Raw genomic sequence first — 18,356 nt, 5'->3', positions numbered from 1 at the left:
AAGCCCCTTAGTCTGTGGTTAAGTTTCCAAATGAAAGCTGAACACATAGGCTTCTCCCACATGGATCAAATCATGCTTAATAAAAATGTGGCTGTGTATGTGTGTAGCCCATGGAAAAGGATCTCTGGTGCTCAATCCTCTAGATCCTGTTGGAAACCCCCCCCCCCCAATTTGTTAAAATCAGTAAAATGGTCTTTGGCAACCTTGCTTCTTATAATTGGACTCTGCTCAGAGGTGAGTGTTTGGGGGAAAATTTGAAGTAAATTTATGTGACTGTTTTCTGTGGGCAGTAGGATGGAAAAATAGTAGAACAGAACTACAGATCTCTCTGATTTCCTTGGAACTTAAAAGTGGCTGACTTAGCCGCTCGTCTAAAATGTTCTCTCTTGGGCTGGAATGTAGGTTTGGGAAAGAATTGTATTTAGACAATATTTTGGAAGAGTTAGCATCTAAAGATGAGATTTACAGCTCCTGGTCTACATCTGTCTTTGCCTTAAAGAATTCTTGTTTTCACAAGAAGACATCAATTCAAGCATTCCCCACTTTTTAACTCAGTGTATTCCTGGAAACATATTTTCAAGTGCACACCGAAAAGACTCATTGTATTTCCCTATAGGAATAATAACTAGAATTTGTAATGTCCTTCCTATGTATGCAGATACTGTTGTGAGGATTTTACATGCATTAACAATCCTCACAGCAAGCTCATGAAATAGATACTGTTATCCTAATTTGACATATGAAAAAACTGAGGCACAGGGGGATTAAGTAACTTGCCAGGGGGCCACACAGCTACTTAATGGGGACACCAGGATTTATTTTAGGCAGTTGGACTTCAAAACTTGAATAATTAAGCCACTATAATATGTGGTTAATATGTATCTATAAACAATATTAAAACATTATTGTGGCTTAGTAAAGATTTACCATCCAGATATGACCAAGAATATATCATAAAAGCAAAGACATGTTTAATTATTTATTCAATGTCAATAATTACAAAACTTGGTAACTGGAGAGAAAATATTCTGATTCTGCTAAGATGGGAATGAACTTGTCCATCAGATTGATTAGGCAAAGGCCACAATACTGTATAAAGAGCAGGTAAGATACACTTTTTCTGTGACATCAGTTTGATTGTGAATGATATGCTAGTAGAAATGTACCAAAATATTTTAATTTAAATCTCTGGTTTGGAGTTTCGAAAGCCGTTTGTGAACTTGAATGGCCCAGTTGTCTCAGTGAGACTCCCGAGAAAACATGCACCAGCATTTTCTTTTACCTTCAGTTCTGCAGAATAGTGTATGTAGGGGCTAGTGTTCCAGATTAGTAGTTTTTCCACCAGTTTTCTCGCTTCCATAGGTCTGTTGAAAAGTCAGTGAAGTATCTCGTTGAGGGAATCCAGTGGTCTGGGTGGCTTTGGCTGAAGGCCCAAAAGTGGTTCCTTCTTTCTGGGCGGATCTGGTGGAGTTCTGGGGTTAATGTGGAAGGTCCTTTTGAATCCTGTTTGTCCGTGTTACACTAAATCCCTGGGGCGGTGAGAATAGTTTCGTTAATGGATCACTAAGTATTATGCTCTTATATGTAAAACCTTTAATAGCAATACTCATATAGCTAATTCTTTTATCTTTTCCTCCCTGGCCCTCTCCTTCCTTCTCTCTCCCTGGATCCCTCCCTGTCTGCAGCACAGACCCTGGATCCTGGGGGCTTATGGAATATGGGCCTCCTGGTGTGTGCTCGGGGCCCATGGCACAGCCATTATTTTTCTCCACACCCTCATCTCCTTCTGTGTAGCCCAGTTCCGGTCGCTGGTCCTCACATGGCTTTGTTCTCTCCTCCTGCTCTCCACACTAAGGCTGCAAGATGTGGAGGAAGTTAAGGTAAGTGTTGCTGTTTTACCCTTGGAAGGAGAGGCTGTCTTTGGCAGAGCTTCCATTAGGGAGGTGTCTTGTTTTTAGCCAAGAGTCAATTGACGAAGCATGGTGGGGGTCCCCCTAGTGGCCACGTTGGGTTGGTACATGTGAGTCCTGGTGTGTTGCATTCTGCACTCTTGTCTTTTGGATCTATGTCCTAGCCATCTAAGGCTGCCCAGGATGGACCTTTACTTTTCCCAATTTAATAGGCATGGGTGGTGCCAGATGTTGCAGGAACAGAGGGTAAGGAACGGTGGGAAAAGAAAACAATAGTCTTCTCTGCATTTAACAAAAAATCATCTGTAGGGGCGCCTGGGTGGCTCAGTGGTTAAGCCGCTGCCTTCGGCTCAGGTCATGATCTCAGGGTCCTGGGATCGAGCCCCGCATCGGGCTCTCTGCTCAGCAGGGAGCCTGCTTCCTCCTCTCTCTCTGCCTGCCTCTCTGCCTACTTGTGATCTCTCTCTGTCAAATAAATAAATAAAATCTTTAAAAAAAAATCATCTGTAGAGTGCTCTACAATTTATAGGAAAATTTCATATTCCTTATCTCATCCAATGCCCATCATGGCCCCTGAGACAGATAAGGCAGGTGTTGTCTTGGCCCAGAAAATCTTAGGAAGTTTTTATATTCTTTCTTTAGTCATCATGGAACTGAAATTCTGCAGTGTCTTTATTTTAGTTCACTTGTTCATTCGCTCATGCATTGATTCAAGTGACAGCACTTGGCAGGCTCATGGGAAAGAACATGATGGGAAAGCTGAGCCTGTGGATGACCTGGTTCCTCTGCTCTTCAAGTGACTGTGTTTCTACTCGTGAGACTGGGGACAGTCATTTAACCTGAGCCTCAATTACATCATTTCGAAAATGGAAGTAATAGGTGCTCTGTGTTCCTCACGGAGTTGTTCTGAGGCTATAATAAGATGATATCTGTTAAGTGATTTTGTAAAAATGGTAGGTTTTTGAGAATTCAGTTATTTTTTCTGTTATATTATCTTAGTTTTTCTTCATTCTCATCCACAGATTGGGGCTAACACTTTAAGCACATATGTTAAAATCTGGGCTTAAGAGAGAAAGTAGGGTAAAAGCTTCAATGGTAATTATCACTTGTTTGGGGATAGTTAGTATCAGTTGTGGGTGTTGGTGGAGAATGAATAGTCCATTTATTGTGTAGACTAGAGATTTGAGAAATACTGCCCGAGGGGGAAAAATGACCAGAAACTTGTTGCTTTGGGTTTTCATGCTTTTGCACACATCGTTCTCTCAGTCTTTATTGGTGGCTGCTACAGTCCCGGGCATGGAATAGAAACTCTTCAGTGCTTAGTTTTTCTGTGGAAAGCCCTAAAAGTGTCCCCATGCATCACATTCACCATTCCTCCCTTTGTCCCAGTTTTCTATCTTGTATTCCCATAAATTGTTCTTCTCAGTAAAAAAGCAATACATAAGTATTATGGAAAATATAGAAGCACGATGATTATAAAATGACCCATAATTTTATTCCTGGTTATACTATTTAGATTTTACCACATACATTTTTAGTACATGCTTGTGATTTCTTTTTTCATGTTGCATTGTGTACTTCCATGCCTATCTCCTGTATGAGAATTTAGATACACGGTGGGCAGGGACTTTTTTTTTCTTCTTCTTTTTTTAATAATTAAATTTTTTTAATAAACATATAATTTATTATTAGCCCCAGGGTACAGGTCTGTGAATTGCCAGGTTTACACTTCACAGCACTCACCATAGCACATACCCTCCCCAATGTCTATAACCCCACCACCCTCTCCCTATCCCCCTGCCCCTGGCAACCCTCAGTTTGTTTTGTGAGATTAAGAGTCTCTTATGGTTTGTCTCCCTCCGGATACCATCTTGTTTCATTTGTTCTTTTCCTACCCTCCAAAGCCCCCATGTTGCGTCTCCACTTACTCATATCAGGGAGATCATATGATAGTTGTCTTTCTCCCATTGACTTATTTCGCTAAGCATGATACGCTCTAGTTCCAAGGGACTGTTTTTCTTGACTGTGTTTCTAAAGCTTCTTTGGCAAATAGTCCTCACTTACACGTGGAGCCAAATGAATAATAGAAGAACAAAAGGAAAAATACGTTGAAGGCAGGAATCCCGTATGACATTCGTAAGCCTCTGTCTGCCTTCTGAATTGCTGGAGGAACTGTCAAAGTCCCCGCTGACTGTATTCACCTGCATGTCGAGATGAATCCGAGAGCTGTGTCTCTGGGAGAACTTTCACTGTAGTGCATCAGGCCTAATGCTACATGGATGGATGGTGGTAGAGACACTCTGCCGCCCAGTGCTTATTAACTCCTTGCTCCAATCACCAGGGAAATTTACCTGCTGCCTCTTTATGGGACAGCTGGTCTACCTGTGGAACTGATCTCCTTCCCAGGGGCCTAGATGCTATCCTTCTTTGACGCTCAAGGGCTGTTCTCTTTTGGGACTTTGCAGAGAGGCTGGTACCAGACAGAAAATGAGTACTACTTGCTGCAGTTTACGCTGACCGTGCGCTGTCTGTATTACACCAGCTTCAGCCTGGAGTTCTGCTGGCAAGAGGTGCCCTGTGGGAGCAGCTTCTACTCCTTTCCCTGGCTGGTGGCCTATGTCTTCTACTACCCCGTCTTCCACAATGGGCCCATCCTCAGCTTCCCGGAGTTCATCGCCAAGGTACGGCCCCCTGGGGACTGGGCTGATATTCTGTAGATAAAACCTCTGTCCTTATTGGTCATGGCCATCCAGGAGACACCTGAGGCTCTGCATTCCGGGGGGGTGTGTGTGTGTGTGTGTGTGTGTGTGTGCTCACAGATTGAAAACACATGATTGTCGTGACTGCTTACATAGTAAATGAAATACTTAGGGGGAGTATGTATTTGAAATGAAGGTCGACTTATCTCTTGGGCCTGTTGGGTCAAGGAACCCTCCCCCTCCCCCGACTCTTCAGTGGTCTCTGGCAACCAGGATTAGTAACTGGGCACAGCAGGGAACTTAAGAGTGGATAGCCACTGCTGGGAGGTCCCGGGGAAAGAAAAAATTGGATTCTAATGGTATTACTTGGAAAAGTGGAAAGGGAAACTGTCTAAGCTGTTGGTTGGCAAATACCATGTTGTCTTTTATTGTCACAAACTGCTAATGAAATAACTCTGTCATTGCCTGGGAACTGCTCAGGGTGACTAGGTAAGCCAGAAGAGTGGAGTTAGAGTTGGACAGTAGTGGTGTGTTTTGGGCTCCCAGTGCCTGTTTCTGCCCAGGACCCAGCTTCCCTGCAGCCTTGTCTGAACCTCCTGTCAAGCTGCCTTCGTCATTCCCACCTCCTTCTCCCTCCTACTTAGAATTTTCCTTCTCATGCTGCAGCCAGCCTAATGGAACATGTTTAGGAAGTCAATTAAGGTTTAGTAATCGATCATACCTAAAAGCTATGTTTCTTGAGGGACAGTTCTACCTCCCACCACAAAAACAAAACAGTCTCGATGGAGGTGGGAATAACAATGCAGGTGCATACACAGAACATAGCACATGCCTGTGCACAGTGCATACATGCACACACACACACAAACGCACACACACATACATACACATGCCTGGGATGAGTTCCAAGTGCAGAGTCAGCAGTACTGATATGTATTTCCAAAGCGCAATGTGGAAGATGCCCCCTGGAAAAGTAACAGGGTTCTTAGAAATCCCATGTTCTGTCTTAAAAATCCCACACAGGTTTTCATTATACTCAAAAGTGTATTTCATTATACATTTTTGTATTGTGTATTTATCTATACATTATACACTTGTGTATTTCATATACACATTATAACAATAATGTGCAGCTTAAGAATTGCCAATTAAATTATTTAACTCTTTTATCCTCCATAAATCTTCAAGTGAAATTGATATTCTAGGCAGATATGTGTTTAGCATATGGTTTCTCATATCTCGGTTTGGGTTACATATGATCATTCTTCTGTCTGAAGTAACTTGAAGTTTATGTTTGAAAATTATGTTTAAAATTATTGTGTGAAAGACAGGTGGTTAGCCATGGCAGCTGATGTTCTCACAGTGTGGCCTTAGGAACAGCAGCAGCAGGATCATCTGGGAACTTGTTAGAAATGCAAATTCTTGGGCCCCCACCTCAGATCTGGTTCAGACACTCTGGGGTGGGGCCCAGCAATTGATTTTAATAGGCCTTCCAGGTGATTCTGCTGCCGGCTCAAGGTTGAGAACCACAGTTCTGAGTTCCCTGGCAGAGTTGGGGGCTGGAGGCTGGGGGGTGACCAGGTTTCTTCCGGTAGGGACTCAGGTGTGGAGACGCTGGTTGCAGCTGTATCTTACCCCTCTCTTTTTCACTCCTTTCAAAATGGGAGCACTTGCTAAAAGCAGAGAACTCACAAGGCAAATTGGAACCTTTCTCTGTGGTCTGGGAAGATTCATAGGAAAGTCAGTCTAGAAAAGGCAAAATGTTTAGTACACTGCAGGGCAAATAAAGACAGCTCTTAGGGTTCTGTAGGTATAGACGGTCCTAATGGGGCACTGACCCCCTGTGAGAAAAATGCGTCTTAAAGGGGAGCGATTAGCTAGGAAGATAAGCTGGTAGTGAAAGAATTGCCTCTTGGAGGCCACGAAGGAAGAGGCTGCTAGGAGGGGAAGAAAGCCAACTGGAAGAACTTATAAGCACATTTACTCTGAACGAGTGTGTGAGTGAATGAATGAATGTAACATGAAGTGACAATACTGACATTCACAGTTATTAGGTTGTCAGATCAAGGAGAGCCCCAGAATGAGACTCTGCCACCAGGGGGCAGCAGAACCCCACCATGGAAACCAACCAGAAGGCCAAACTGGTTGATAAAATGACAGTATTAAGCACGCTGTGGAAAAAGGTGTCTTTCACCCAAGTTTTTTAGTATGTAAATAGCAAGATGAGGGAAGCACAGAAGAGGTGTCCTCTGTGAAGTAAGGCATGTGAAATTTGCACGTTGATCATGAGCAGGTATGAATTTGCCTGTTAAAAGGCCACAATGCCTTAGCTTGAAGGCCATCTCAGACAGCATTTGGAATTTGAGGAACACGTGCCCCGTGTTTGTTTATTTATTTATTTAATTTATTTATTTGACAGACGGAGATCACAAGTAGGCAGAGAGGCAGGCAGAGAGAGAGGAGGAAGCAGGCTCCCTGCTGAGCAGAGAGCCCGATGCGGGGCTCAATCCCAAGACTCTGGGATCATGACCCAAGCCGAAGGCAGAGGCTTTATTTAACCCACTGAACCACTCAGGCACCCCTCTTGTTCTTGTTGTTGTTTTGTTTTGTTTTAAGCAGAGTGATAAAAGATCCTTGGATTTCAGTCCATTGCTTGAACTGAGAATTTAGGAATTTGGGCCTGTCATTCTTTTCTTACTCTCCTATTAAAGCTCCCTGTGGGAGTTGGAAGCAAACAGCCTGCATCACGTTCCTTGAATTAAAGGATATCATGCTCTTTTTTTAAAAAATATTTTATTTATTTATTTGACAGAGAGAGAAATCACAAGCAGGCAGAGAGGCAGGCAGAGAGGAGGAAGCAGGCTCCCTGCTGACCAGAGAGCCCGATGCAGGGCTCGATCCCAGGACCCTGAGATGATGACCTGAGCGAAGGCAGAGGCTTTAATCTACTGAGCCAGCAAGGCGCCGCTACTTACCTTATTTGTGACTCTTGTTACCTTATCAGTGAAATGGGAAGAGTAATAGTACCTCCAGTCACAGGATTGTACGGGGATTAAGTGATTTCCTAAAGGTAGCTTCACATGTAAATGCTGTGAGGTGTTAATGATTACTGCTACTGTTGTTTGCTGGAAGCCACTGGCAATTCTGGGGAAGCTGTTGGAGGAGGTCATGAGGCTCTGACTGCTGGTTGACCCACAAGCTGAACCCAGGCAATCAGAGGCTCCTCATGCCTTCCCGTCCTTAGAGTGTGCTTTCCACCTGCTGTTCCCCACTAGGAGCTATTTCAAGGACACAGACTTAAGAGAGTAAGGTATCACTGAGAACCTCTGGCCTGAATATGTGATCGAACCCAGTTAAGGCCTCTATATAAACTTTTAAGATTGGGTAGGTGGGGGGTGGGGATTTGTAGCTACTCGAGACCCGCCTTGGGTGTAAGTTCCTCCGCTCCTTACACCTGCCACCTACCAATCCGGAGCGCTCTGCATCTTCGTTTTCTTCCTGCCCTCCCCACAGAGGGGCCAGTTTCTGATTTTACCCCAGGAAGCTCCCAAGGCTGTGAACTAATATAGCTTTAGGCCAGAACCAAGACCCAGGGCGTCCCGTCACATCAGTGGGCACGGCAGCACGGGATCCTGGGTGGTGGCCATTCTTGGCCTTAGAAGGGGCCAGTGTATCAATTCTGTCTCTTCAGGAGAGAGAAGCAGGTGGTCGCTGCAGGTGCCGGGGTAGGCCCAGCCCTTAAGTGTCTAGGGTCGGTAAGAGGTGGGCAGGCAGGCCGAGCCCCAGATATGCCGCTCAGGGTTTGGGGCAGGCTCTGGCTCTGGAGACCACCTGGAATAATACAGACTGTAATTCATAACAGCCACGGGGCCCCTGCTCCAAGCCAGACTTGCTATGTGCGAACCCCTTCACCCTTATAGCCGCTGGACAAGAGGGGCTCTCTTGTTACCGCCACGTCGCAGGTGGTGACACAGGGACAAAGAGGCTCACTGAATGCAGATCAGGGTGGAAGGCAGCCAGCCCCACAGGAGTCAGAGGACATGGTGTCACCCGGTGGATGTCTGGGTCTGAAGGCTCAAGCTGGCCGGGGCAGGTCCCCGTCCTGTGGCAGCTGCTTTTGGCTACGGGATCCCACCGGCTGTAGTCTGGATGCCTGGGGAGGGGGAGAGGAGGGCTCACTGCAGAAGGCTTCGTTGGGAGTAGGGTAGGGTCTGTGACCATGGATTGGAGAGCTGTTCCTCCATCACCAAGGATAAGACTCCTGGCTGTGGGGCCCTTGACCCAAGTGCAGAGGTGGGAGCCGAGTTGGCACCGTCGAACCCTGGCTCCAGGGAAGACTTTGGCTGGTGCTCTTAAGCATCTGTATTATTAGTGTGTGAAGGAAAAGAACCTTTCGTCTTTGAGAACTGTCATCTTTAGTCATCAGACTGTCTTTGAAAGACTTCGACATTCCTTTTTATGCAATTTGCATGAAATGAGGTTTTGAAATATAATGTGTTTTAAAATGCACTTTGCAGATGAGTTAATGTGTATTTTTTAGTACAGGCTTAACTAAAAATTCCCACTGATGGCAGTTTGCAGTGGTCTGAAGGTTGGCACTCCCTGAGTTTGAGATCTTGCAAATGAAATGCTTGCATGCAGACAATAGAGCAACCCTGCTCATTAGGTGAGCTGTGTATGGCATATCTTTTCTTTCTGCTAGATCGACAAGGGACAAATGCTGAATTTTTTTTTAAATTAAAGGGAGTCAACTAGATTGAAGGTGTAAATGGACTGAATCATATGAATTGAATTGAAGGTATAAATGGACTGAATCATATGACTTTAAAGAAAGATGAATAACCATTTTTTAAAGTACAAGCTAATAGAATAAAAAACTGGATTGTTTTCCTTCTACTGTATTCACTTGTATGATTAAGGAAGACAGTTCTGTTCCTCTGAATGAGGAGGCATCCAGCATCAAAAAGGGGGCATTGCAGAGAAAAGTCCAGCCCTTCTGGTCCAATGGTGACACATAATTATACCTTATTAAACTGGGTAGGGAAGTTTTGCCCTGGGGAGAGTAGATAAGCCATTATTGGGAAGCCAATCAGCCACAAAATGCACCTTGTGTTTTTCCTTAATTACAGATATTTGTGTCATTTTAGACTGCACATTGTTTGGGGAGGCTAAGGCAGGCCTCTGAACTGAACTTGAATGGCAATTGCCTGGAGCTAAGAGGTGATTGTGTAGACATGTTTTCCTGATTGCCTGATGGGGCTCCCCTCCCCTCCAGCTGCTTCTCCGCTCTTGGGGCTGGGACTGCACACTCAGTGATGCTCTGAGGCCTCAGGTACAGGTCTGGTCTTCAGGGGACCGGAGCTTGGGGTGGGCTTGTGCTTGGGCTCACGTGCCTTGTGCAGATTTGCTTATTTAGAAACTAGAGACATTCTGTTGTGTGAAGATTGTGTTCTGTCCATACTGAACGGGCCGTTATCCCGTTCAGCTGGGAACTTGCTTCCCTCCAGGAGTGTGGCACCAGGAAAGGGCCACCTGTGGTCTGGAATGGTTTACGTGCCTCTTCATGTCTTAGCTGAGCTGATGGCCTTGGTGAGAACTCTTCCGGTCCCCACAGACCAATGGACACTGTGTTCATAATTGTTTCCTCATATGTTGATGGCCATGAGGTCAAAATGAATTTGCTTTAGAGAACTGGAGAGAATGAACAAAGAGGACCTCAGTAGATAGGTACAAAAATCAACCAGTGAGGTGGGAAGTGGAGGAGAAATAAAGATGGGTCCATTGTAGGAGAACAAGCAGAATACTTACCCCTAGAGGACGCCGGGCTGCCCAGGCGAGATCCTGAAGCTCAGTACTTTTTAGAAGAGTGAAGAAGTAGAGGACCTTGCCTCATCCATAGAGAAAACCCGAGTCTTCATAGTATCTTGACATTCCAGTACTTTCCCCTTATTACAATAATAACCAATTGTCAAAAGCAATCTAAAAATCTTACCAAAAAAATACAATCATTGTTGCCATTTTGGTGTGTATCTTTCCAGGCTTCTATTATTTACGCACACTAAACAAAGTAGTTTTCATGGCTACATAGTACTGAGGTGGACTCGTGCATTTGACCAGCCTCCTCCTGCTGGACATCCGGGTTCTTTCCTTTTCTTCTCAATTCAGTAACAGACGTGGTGGTTGGGTGGGTAGACGTCTCTGCCTGGAGGCATTACCTGTCCGTTGGCCTGCAGATCCGTGGCTGCAGACGCTGTGAGGTCCTGCAGAGCATGCGCACTTGTGGTGCGCATTCGAAGGAAAACCACCCTCAGGTTATGCCTGGAAGGGGATGTGCATTGGGTCGTGTAGTTCAGCTGCGATTGCAGTTGGCTGTGATCTTTGTGGGTCTGCACAGCCCTGATGTGCCCAGTCCTCTTCCAGGAAGACCCTTCCCAGATGACCTGGGAGATCCCTCCTAGCAGTTATCATTGCTTTTAACAAGGCAGCTTGGTAAGGCTGGGCAAAATACCTTGCGAAGGCTAGCTGTGGAAAGCAAACAGAAAGGAAATTCCTCTTGATCAATTTACATTACAAAAATATTAAGCCGACGAGCTTGCCTTGGTGTAGCTACCCACACAGATGGAAAAGGGAGCAAGCCATTGTGCAGGTTATTGCGATGTCGCAGAGGCAGCCAGAATTTCTGAAGCTGGCGTCTTGTGCTGAGAGGACAGGTTGAGAAAGTGGTAGAATGTGTGGTCAAAATGGAATAAAAATAAATCTCCTGGCATGAAGATTTCCCTCCCTCTCTGAGGGCGGTGCCTATCACCGCTGGCTGCAGCGGGACCCCTGCACCTCTGATGTTCAAGGCGTGCCTTTCCTGTTCGGGGAGCGTCTGCTGGAGCCCAGATTGTCAAAAGCTAAATCACGTCCATTTTTTCTGCCAGCAAATGTTTGCAGATTCAACTTCATCATTTATGCATTGGTTTCACCTCTGCATTACAAGGCAGGCTTCTGTTTACTAAAATCTTGTCAGAAAAGGTTCCAGAACACTCATGTGCTCTCTCTTGTGTTTGCGCATTGGTCTAGTGGTGTACGGCTGAAACTGATTTCACACACATTTTATAAGGCGCTTATGCATTTCAGCATCTGTGTGTTTTAAACTATTGTGCGTCCCTAAACAGCAGGCAGTGAGGCAAGACCCAGAACCCAGGTCCTCTGATCAGACTCGTTCTATGTTGTCCATATGTGTTGAGTGAACTCTCAGTAGTCTGTCTATGGCCGTGAATAACCCAAACATCCTTCTCTCACCTTTGGTGTTTGGTTCTGAGCTGTGTCCTAATTCTGCCCTGTAGCTGGTAGTCTGGGATGCCATGAGGGAAGAATGTGAAGAAGACCCAGTAGGAGGCATATAAGCTACTGGATACTACCTACCAATTAGCCAGTGCTTTTTATAGGCCAGGTGCTGTGCTTAGTACTTCATAGAAGCTACCATATTTATTTTCACTTTACATATGAGGGAATCAAGCTTCAGAGAGATGAAGTAACCTGCTCAGGATCACACAGCTGTGTGGTCTGTGCTAGAGTCTGATCCCCATTCGTACCGCAAAGTCCACATCCCTAAACTGTCACGCTGCACTGTGTGCTGAGCAGGAGACTTGTCCCACATACTGTCCCCATTTGTGTTCATTCTGCCTTGTTTCAAATACAATTGCAGGTAAGATGACACACCCACATCGGATTTTTCCCTTGTTCTCAGGCTCTGTCTCATTCTCCTGTGACCCCTCCTGACTTGGCCCTACTTTTACCATTTTTCCAATGTGGGTGGGTGATGGATGAAGACAGGGTGACACCTGAGCCCAAAGAGACTCCAAGGCCCTGAGGGAGAGTACGTCAGATACTGCCCTCTACACTGGTGTTTGCAGCGCTGTTGCTGGGGTGAAGGGCTGCAGAACCCCTCCTGGTTCCTGGCACGAGGCTAGCTCGTTGATCCCACCCCTGCTTGGGGGTGACTTTTTCACCCAAGAACAATGCATAACTAATCCAGCCCTGTTTTGGTAGATAGAGCACTCATGTTTGCGAGAAGGACGCTGGGAATACTGTCTAGGGGACTCTTCGGAAGACTGGAAAAATGAAGGCACAATCTAATGACTTCTTTTGTTTCTACTTTAGATGCAGCAGCAAGAGTACTGCTCACTGAAGTCCAACCTTTCCGCCTTTGCTGTGGGGCTGGGTCGCCTCCTCTGCTATTGGTGGCTGGCCGAGCTGATGGTTCACCTCATGTACATGCACGCCATCTACAGCAGTGCCTCCCTCTTGAGGGCCGTCTCTTGTTGGACCTTAGGTAATGCTGGCGATTACTGTCGGTAGAACAAGCAGCAGAAGGTAGCTTCATTCAGCCTGAGGCTGGACTGGGGTAAACAGGGTGTGGTTGCCTTGAGCAAACCCCCCCCCCCACCACCTTGTTCCTCTTGTGGCCCAGGTGATGCCTGGGAGGGGGCTGATGGCTCTGAGGGAGGTTGGTAGGAAGCCCTTTTCATAATGGAATCCTCCTAAGCTTGGCGGGGAGCGGCGAGGGGGGTGGGGGCCTGCACCTTTGTGGTGCCCACTTGACTGGAGGTAGCAGGAGACATGGCGGGGGGCAGCCTTTGAGGGCCTGCGAAGAGGTGATGCTCCAGGACTGAGTTGTTTTGTGGTATTGGTTGTGGTTCTTGCTTATGATGCTAAAGAGAAGAATATGCGCTTTAGAGTGGGACCGATGTGGGTTTGACTCTCAGCTCCACCAACGCCTGGCGGGTGGCCCGTGGCTGCTTACCAGCTTCTCTGCGTCTCTGTCCTGTGAGATGAGCAGACTTGCTTTTGCAGGGTTGGCTTGAGGGTTAAATGGAAGCAGGAGGGTGAAGGGCGGGGCTTACAGACTCCCGAGGAGGGAATAAATGGTGTGTGCCTGTGTGTGTCCCTCTGTTGTCCCATCCCCTTTCTGGTCTGTGCATTTCCTTTATCTGCAGTGGGTGAGATGGAAGTCATCTTCTAAGCAGGACAGTCTCCAGGATAGGACTTAATCACAACTCTTCATTTCTCTGACCAAAATTGCAGAGACTATGCCCCTTTCTGAACAAAATCGCCTCGCTTCCTTGTTTGCTCTCCTTTTAAGAACTCCTGTGGTAGCTGATTTCAGCCCTGTGGTCTGACCTCCAGCCTGTAGCTCCCAGGGGAAATGTGTGATCTTCCGACCAGATTAAGCTGCTCCCTACGGAGGGCAAGAGTGCAAGCCAGACTCCTTATCTGTTCGGTGATTTATAGATTTTTTTTTTTTAAAAGTCATGATTGTCCTTGGTGTATCACACAGGCTTAATCAGAAGGTTTTCAAGGAAGATACCTTTTGGGATTGGAAAAATACTGAGTTGTTTTAATTAGAGCCTCTTTTTACCCCAAACAAATCTTTTTTTTATAGTTGGGGGGACAAGTTTTTAATGATATGTTTAGACAGATAGAATAGGAGGAAACGATGACATGCTAAATCAGATCCCAGCTGTACTGCTTCCACATTAAGAGACCATTAGTTTGAGTGATTTTAACTATGAATAACAATAAGCACCACTCAAAATGGGGTTCAAACTGTAGGGAAAAACTGTTATCTTCTGAGGTCATCAGCAGGGTGGTAAATCTGGTGACTCAGAAAAATCATCAGTGATCCATTTGGGGATCTGTCACTCCACTTAAGAATCTTGAGGTGCCTGGATGGCTCAATGGTTTAGTGTCTGCCTTTGGCTCAGGTCATGATCCCAGGGTCCTAGGATCAAGCCCCTCAGTGGGCTCCCTGCTTGGTGGGAAGCCTGCTTCTCTCTCTGTCATTCCTGCTTGTGTTCTTCTCTCTCTGTGTCTCTCTGTCAAATAAATAAATAAAATCTTAAAAAAAGAAAAAAAGAATTAACCAGAATCCTAGAAGCCTTTTGTTTATAGTGACAACCCATCACATATCACCTGCTCCTGAGTTTTGGTTTTATCATTCCCATTTTTTAATCTTTTTTTAAAATTTTTTAAACTTCTTTTCAGCATAACAGTATTCATTGTTTTTGCATCACACCCAGTGCTCCATGCAATACGTGCCCTCCCTAATAACCACCAGGTTCCCCCAACCTCCCACTCCCCGCCCCTTCAAAACCCTCAGATTGTTTTTCAGAGTCCATAGTCTCTCATGGTTCACCTCCCCTTCCAATTTCACTCAACTCCCTTCTCTCTATCTCCCCATGTCCTCCATGGTATTTGTTATGCTCCACAAATAAGTGAAACCATATGATAATTGACTCTCTCTGCTTGACTGATTTCACTCAGCATAATCTCTTCCAGTCCCGTCCATGTTGCTACAAAAGTTGGGTATTCGTCCTTTCTGATGGAGGCATAATACTCCATAGTGTATATGGACCACATCTTCCTTATCCATTCGTCCGTGGAAGGGCATCTTGGTTCTTTCCACAGTTTGGCGACCGTGGCCATTGCTGCTATAAACATTGGGGTACAGATGGCCCTTCTTTTCACTCCATCTGTGTCTTTGGGGTAAATACCCAGGAGTGCAATTGCAGGGTCATAGGGAAGCTCTATTTTTAATTTCTTGAGGAATCTCCACACTGTTTTCCAAAGTGGCTGCACCAACTTGCATTCCGACCAACGGAATCTTACATCTTGGTGTAAGAGGGTTCCCCTTTCTCCACATCCTCTCCAACACACATTGTTTCCTGTCTTGCTAATTTTGGCCATTCTAGGGGCGCCTGGGTGGCTCAGTGGGTTAAGCCTCTGCCTTTGGCTCAGGTCATGATCCCAGGGTCCTGGGATCGAGCCCCGCATCGGGCTCTCTGTCCAGCAGGGAGCCTGCTTCCTCTTCTCTCTCTGCCTGCCTCTCTGCCTACTTATGATCGCTCTCTCTCTCTCTCTCTGTCAAATAAATAAATAAAATATTTTTAAAAAAATTTGGCCATTCTAACTGGTGTAAGGTGGTATCTCAATGTGGTTTTAATTTGAATCTCCCTAATGACTAGTGATGATGAACATTTCTTCAGGTGTCTGATAGCCATTTGTATGTCTTCATTGGAGAAGTGTCTGTTCATATCTTCTTCATATTTTTTGATATGATTATCTGTTTTGTGTGTGTTGAGTTTGAGAAGTTCTTTATAGATCCTGGATATCAACCTTTTATTTATACTATCATTTGCAAATATCTTCTCTCATTCCATGGGTTGCCTCTTTGTTTTGTTGACTGTTTCCTTTGCTGTGCAGAAGCTTTTGATCTTGCTGAAGTCCCAAAAGTTCATTTTCGCTTTTGTTTCCTTTGCCTTTGGAGACATATCTTGAAAGAAGTTGCTGTGACTGATATGGAAGAGGTTACTGCCTGTGTTCTCCTCTAGGATTCTGATGGATTCCTGCCTGACGTTGAGGTCTTTTTTCCATTTCAAGTTTATCTTTGTGGACAGTGTAAGAGAATGGTCGAGCTTCATTCTTCTGTCTTTTTTCCATTGGATATTTTTTCCTGCTTTGTTGAAGATTATTTGCCCATAGAGTTGAGGGTCCATATCTGGGCTCTCTACTCTGTTCCACTGGTCTATGTGTCTGTTTTTATACCAGTACCATGCTGTCTTGGTGATCACAGCTTTGTAGTAAAGCTTGAAATCAGGTAACGTGATGCTGCCAGTTTTGTTTTTGTTTTTCAACATTTCCTTAGCAATTTGGGGTCTCTTCTGATTTCGTACAAATTTTAGGATTATTTGCTTCAGCTCTTTGAAAAATACCGGTGGAATTTTGATCGTAATGGCATTTAAAGTATAGATTCCTCTAGGCAGTATAGACATTTTAACAATGTTTATTCTTCCGATCCAAGAGCATGGAATGGTCTTCCATCTTTTTGTGTCTTCTTCAATTTCTTTCATGAGTGTTCTGTAGTTCCTGGAGTACAGATCCTTTACCTCTTTGGTTAGGTTTATTCCCAGGTATCTTATGGTTCTTGGTGCTATAGTAAATGGAATCAATTCTCTAATTTCCCTTTCTGTATTTTCATTGTTAGTGTATAAGAAAGCCACTGATTTCTGTACATTGACTTCGTATCCTGCCACATTACTGAATAGCTGTATGAGTTCTAGTAGTTTGGGGGTGGAGTCTTTTAGGTTTTCCATATAAAGAATCATGTCATCTGCGAAGAGAGAGAGTTTGACTTCTTCATTGCCAATTTGGATACCTTTCGTTTCTCTCTGTTGTCTGATTGCCATTGCTAGGACTTCTAATACTGTGTTGAACAGGAGTGGTGAGAATGGACATCCTTGTCATGTTCCTGATCTCAATGGGAAGGCTGCGAGCTTTTTCCCATTGAGGATGATATTTGCTGTGGGTCTTTCATAGATAGATCTGATGAAGTTCAGGAATCTTCCCTCTATCTCATACTTTGAAGCGTTTCAATCAGGAACAGATGCTGGATTTTGTCAAATGCTTTTTCTGCATCGATTGAGAGGACCATGTGGTTCTTCTCTCTTCTCTTATTGATTTGTTCTATCAAGTTGATTGATTTGCAAATGTTGAACCATCCTTGTAACCCAGGGATGAATCCCATCTGGTCATGGTGGATAATCTTTTTAATGTGCTGTTGGATACTCTTTGCTAGGATCTTGTTAAGAATCTTAGCATCCATATTCATCAGTGATATTTGTCTGAAATTCTCCTTTTTGGTGGGATCTTTGCCTGGTTTGGGGATCAGGGTAATGCTGGCTTCATGAAAAGAGTCTGGAAGTTTTCCTTCTGCTTCAATTTTTTGAAACAGCTTCAGGAGAATAGGTGTTATTTCTTCTTTGAAAGTTTGGTAGAATTCCCAGTAAATCTGTCAGGTCCTGGGCTCTTGTTTTTTGGGAGGTTTTTGATCACTGCTCAGTCTTGTTACTATATATCAGTCTATTCAGTTTGTCAGTTTCTTCCTGGTTCAATTTTGGGAGTTTATAGTTTTCCAAGAATGCATCCATTTCATCTAGGTTGCTTAGCTTATTGGCATATAACTGTTGATAATAACTTCTGATGATTGTTTCTACTTCCTTGTTGTTAGCTGTGATCTCTCCCTTTTAATCCATAATTTTATTAATTTGGGCTTTCTCTCTTTTCTTTTGGATTAGTGTGGCCAATGGTTTATCGATCTTATTGATTCTTTCAAAAAACCAGCTTCTAGTTTCATTGATACTCTGGTTTCTACCTCATTGATCTCTGCTCTAATCTTGACAATTATTTCCCTTCTTGTGTGTGGAGTTGGTTTGAATTGTTGTTGATTCTCTAGTTCTTTATAGATTTTTTAAAAAAAAGTCATGATTGTCCTTGGTGTATCACACAGGCTTAATCAGAAGGTTTTCAAGGAAGATACCTTTTGGGATTGGAAAAATACTGAGTTGTTTTAATTAGAGCCTCTTTTTACCCCAAACAAATCTTTTTTATAGTTGGGGGGATGAGTTTTTAATGATATGTTTAGACAGATAGAATAGGAGGAAACGATGACTTGCTAAATCAGATCCCAGCTGTACTGCTTCCAAATTAAGAGACCATTAGTTTGAGTGATTTTAACTATGGATAACAATAAGCACCACTCAAAATGGGGTTCAAAGTGTAGGGAAAAACTGTTATCTTCTGAGGTCATCAGCAGGGTGGTAAATCTGGTGACTCAGAAAAATCATCAGTGATCCATTTGGGGATCTGTCACTCCACTTAAGAATCTTAAGAATCGGGACGCCTGGGTGGCTCAGTTGGTTGG

At 44.5% G+C, this 18,356-nt stretch overlaps 1 protein-coding gene across 2 annotated transcripts in view; it reads left to right on the top strand.

Annotated features, from left to right (window-relative positions):
- Nucleotides 1-18,356, top strand: part of HHAT (hedgehog acyltransferase) — a 346,612-nt gene that overhangs the window by 78,022 nt on the left and 250,234 nt on the right. For both annotated transcript variants that reach the window (XM_044267471.1, XM_044267470.1), the window contains exons 5-7: nt 1,686-1,880; nt 4,376-4,591; nt 12,758-12,929. In XM_044267471.1, the coding sequence (XP_044123406.1) occupies nt 1,686-1,880; nt 4,376-4,591; nt 12,758-12,929 (583 nt within the window). The remainder of the gene's footprint in view (nt 1-1,685; nt 1,881-4,375; nt 4,592-12,757; nt 12,930-18,356) is intronic.

This window comes from Neovison vison, chromosome 10, assembly GCF_020171115.1.
Source record: "Neovison vison isolate M4711 chromosome 10, ASM_NN_V1, whole genome shotgun sequence".
NCBI classification, from domain to species: Eukaryota; Metazoa; Chordata; class Mammalia; order Carnivora; family Mustelidae; genus Neogale; species Neogale vison.
The sequence above is the reverse complement of the archived record's forward strand: the minus strand, read 5'-3'. Positions and strand labels throughout refer to the sequence as shown.